The 2,790-nt window shown below is 56.0% G+C and overlaps 1 protein-coding gene across 1 annotated transcript in view; it reads left to right on the forward strand.

Moving 5' to 3' along the window:
• LOC105291679 (plexin-A4) overlaps positions 1–2,790 on the forward strand; it is a 101,275-nt gene that overhangs the window by 94,739 nt on the left and 3,746 nt on the right. Inside the window, exon 24 of the mRNA XM_023530281.1 lies at positions 2,045–2,195. Coding sequence (XP_023386049.1) covers positions 2,045–2,195 — 151 coding nt within the window. The remainder of the gene's footprint in view (positions 1–2,044; positions 2,196–2,790) is intronic.

Consider the following 2,790-nt stretch of genomic DNA (forward strand, 5'->3'; position numbering starts at 1 on the left):
TCAGCAGAGGCGCGTCTGGCTGCTCGCCATGGAATAGGAGTGACAGAAAGCCTTTGTCTGTGTTTTCCACCAATCCGACTTGAGAACATAACCCTTCGCCTGGCAAACATATTTTGCTTGGTAGGCATGGAATCCACGAGGGACGATGACACAAGTCCCTTGGGAGTGGCCAGGTTGGGAGCCACCGCTGAAACCCCTGGGTCTCTGCTATAAAATGGAACAATGGCATTTATTGTGTACCGGAAATAGTGGCAATGAATCGAGTCTCTGGCTGCAACTTTTATACCTGGAATCTCATTAAATTACCCAGAACCCCAAGGAACTTGAGATGTCTCTGGGCGGGCTGCAGGCCTGGAAGAGCAGGCTCTTCCTGGATGGAGCAAAGGAACCAAAATGAAATAAGACAAGGAACGGAGGCCTGAGCAGAGGGGCCCAGAGCAGACAAGCTCACACTAGAGAAGAGCGGAAGTCCAGCTGAGAAGGCAGGATGGCCTCACCTTAGCCCCTGGGCCCCTCTGAGAAAGGCCGTTTCGTTAAGCTCTTATCCTTGTGCCTATCTCGATCGCAGGTCACAGGCAGAGAGACCTCCCGCCAAAATGCAGTCAGTTCAGCAAAGCGGTCGGCAGTGTGTGTGTGACAGGTTCCCGAGGGGTGGAGCTCTCAGACCAGCCCCTCCCCCTGCCGGAGGGCACAGACGTCATCTCCTTCCCCTTCCTCGTTTTCCAGATAGAACTAGGTCCGAAATCACAGTAAGGCTGAGGCTCAGAGCCGGCCATCCAGCCCTCAGAGGCCCAGGAACGCTCTGGTGGCAAATTGAACTGTCATCTCATTGCAGACCCCTGAGTGTGATGGCTGGGGTAACACAGGAGTGCCACCTCTGCCAGCCTGTCACCCAGCTCCTGGTCAGCAGTGGGAAGAGGTGGAGGTGGGAGACCAGGCACAGGACAGATGGATTCCTGATCTGTGCAGTGAGGGATGTGGTCTGGGAGAGACACAGGGCCAGGGTCCAGGGTGAGGCTGTCCTGGAGCCTCTGAGAATGCCCCTTACACTCACCCAATCAAGCCTTGAGTTATGGGAACTCCCAGCGCCTGTCACAGTTGCCTGCACTTACTCAGGTGAGAGTGAGTGCCTCTCCTAAAACTTTGTGTCCCAGATGCTTCACTGGCCTCACCCCAGTCCCTGGCCTGGCGACTGTCCCCACTCCCTACTCTATTCTAGGTTCTCAGGTTTGCTTTCTCCAGCACTGAAGCCGCAGGCATTCAGAGTGGGCTAAACCGGGGTTGTGCAAGGACTTCTGGGTGTGCTGTCCCAGGGTCCTGACGCCTCCCTGCCTTTGTGAGCACCCTGTCCCTTTTAGGTGTAGCCCACACCCAGAAAGTGCCTGGGAGAAGGTGGGTCGTGGCTGTCTTTGGGGCACTGGGGACCTTCAGTTCCTCATTAGAAACTGCACAGCTCCTCTCTGGTGGAAGGATTGGGTTTGCTACATAAAATGTCAAGTCGCACAAATTAAAAATGTAAATGCTGGCATCTAATTAACCAGTTGACAGCAGTGCACAGCTGCAAGTGACAGTGACTGATTGCCTTCTGCCAGCCTCTCTCCCCAGGCAGCCCCAGCTCCTCCCAGTTAACCCCAGAGAGGGGAGGACATCAAGGCAGGGCAACTGCTTGGAAGAGCCTTTGGGCCCTATGGAGGGGACCTCTTACGTCCATGGGCGGGGGTGTTAGAGGGACACCAGAGAATGACTGGCCCACGCTTGCAGCTGGGAGCAGAGCCGTTGCAAGAGACAATCCCTCCTCACTCCTGGTCCACCCGCGTCCACCCTCTGACAATGTCTAGGCCACTCCCACATCCCCTTCCAGTGTGCCACAAAGGGCTCTTCCTGGGCCAGACCCAGAAGCCCAGATGGGAGAACGCTCATCATGGTCCCCACGGGGCCACACACAGGCACCTGCCGGCCCCAGACACAGTGCTGGCAGTGTCCCCCTCTCTCCTCCATGTGCGTGGCCCCAACCCCTTTCCTCCCCACCCCCATCCCTCGGCAGGTATTACTCAGACATTGGGAAGATGCCGGCCATCAGCGACCAGGACATGAACGCGTACCTGGCCGAGCAGTCCCGGATGCACATGAACGAGTTCAACACCATGAGCGCGCTCTCGGAGACCTTCTCCTACGTGGGCAAGTACAGCGAGGAGGTGAGCCCCGCCCTGCCACTGGGGCTGCGAAGTCGCTGCCCGGAGCCACCTCCGTGCCCGAGCCAGCACCCCGACGCCCCCCCCTCCGCTGGGAGACTGCCACCCAGGTCTCGGGGCTGTGCCCCACACACGGGGACACCGGAAACGTCCACTCTATACATCCTACATTAATCCTGGTCTTTTCAGACTTAGAGATCAAGTGTCTTTCTTTCTTTCTTTCATTTTTTTTTTCTCTTTTTATTCCTTTTCCTTCCCCCATTATTCCCTTTCTTTTGTTATTTATTTATTTTTCTTTCATTTTTTCCTTCTCTGATCTAACTTTCTTTAAACAAACAATTCCCCACTTCCGTGGGCAGGCCACGCGGTATGGTACGGAGTGGATACCGAACAGAGTAGAACGGAATCTGTTTTTACTTGACGCCTTCCCTCGGTCGGAAAACCTCGCCTGGGGTCATGGCCGCTGCAGACTGGCCTTCTTTCTGCCCAGGACGAAGGGGCTTATGGGAGTTTTCCTCGCTGGCTTAGACCAAGTGGGTTCAGAGCCAGGCTCCCTGTGTCTGAGCAGCAGCATGACCACCCTCTCTGTGCCCTGGCG

The sequence above is a fragment of the Pteropus vampyrus genome, unplaced genomic scaffold, assembly GCF_000151845.1.
Source record: "Pteropus vampyrus isolate Shadow unplaced genomic scaffold, Pvam_2.0 Scaffold48, whole genome shotgun sequence".
In the NCBI taxonomy this organism is placed as follows: domain Eukaryota; kingdom Metazoa; phylum Chordata; class Mammalia; order Chiroptera; family Pteropodidae; genus Pteropus; species Pteropus vampyrus.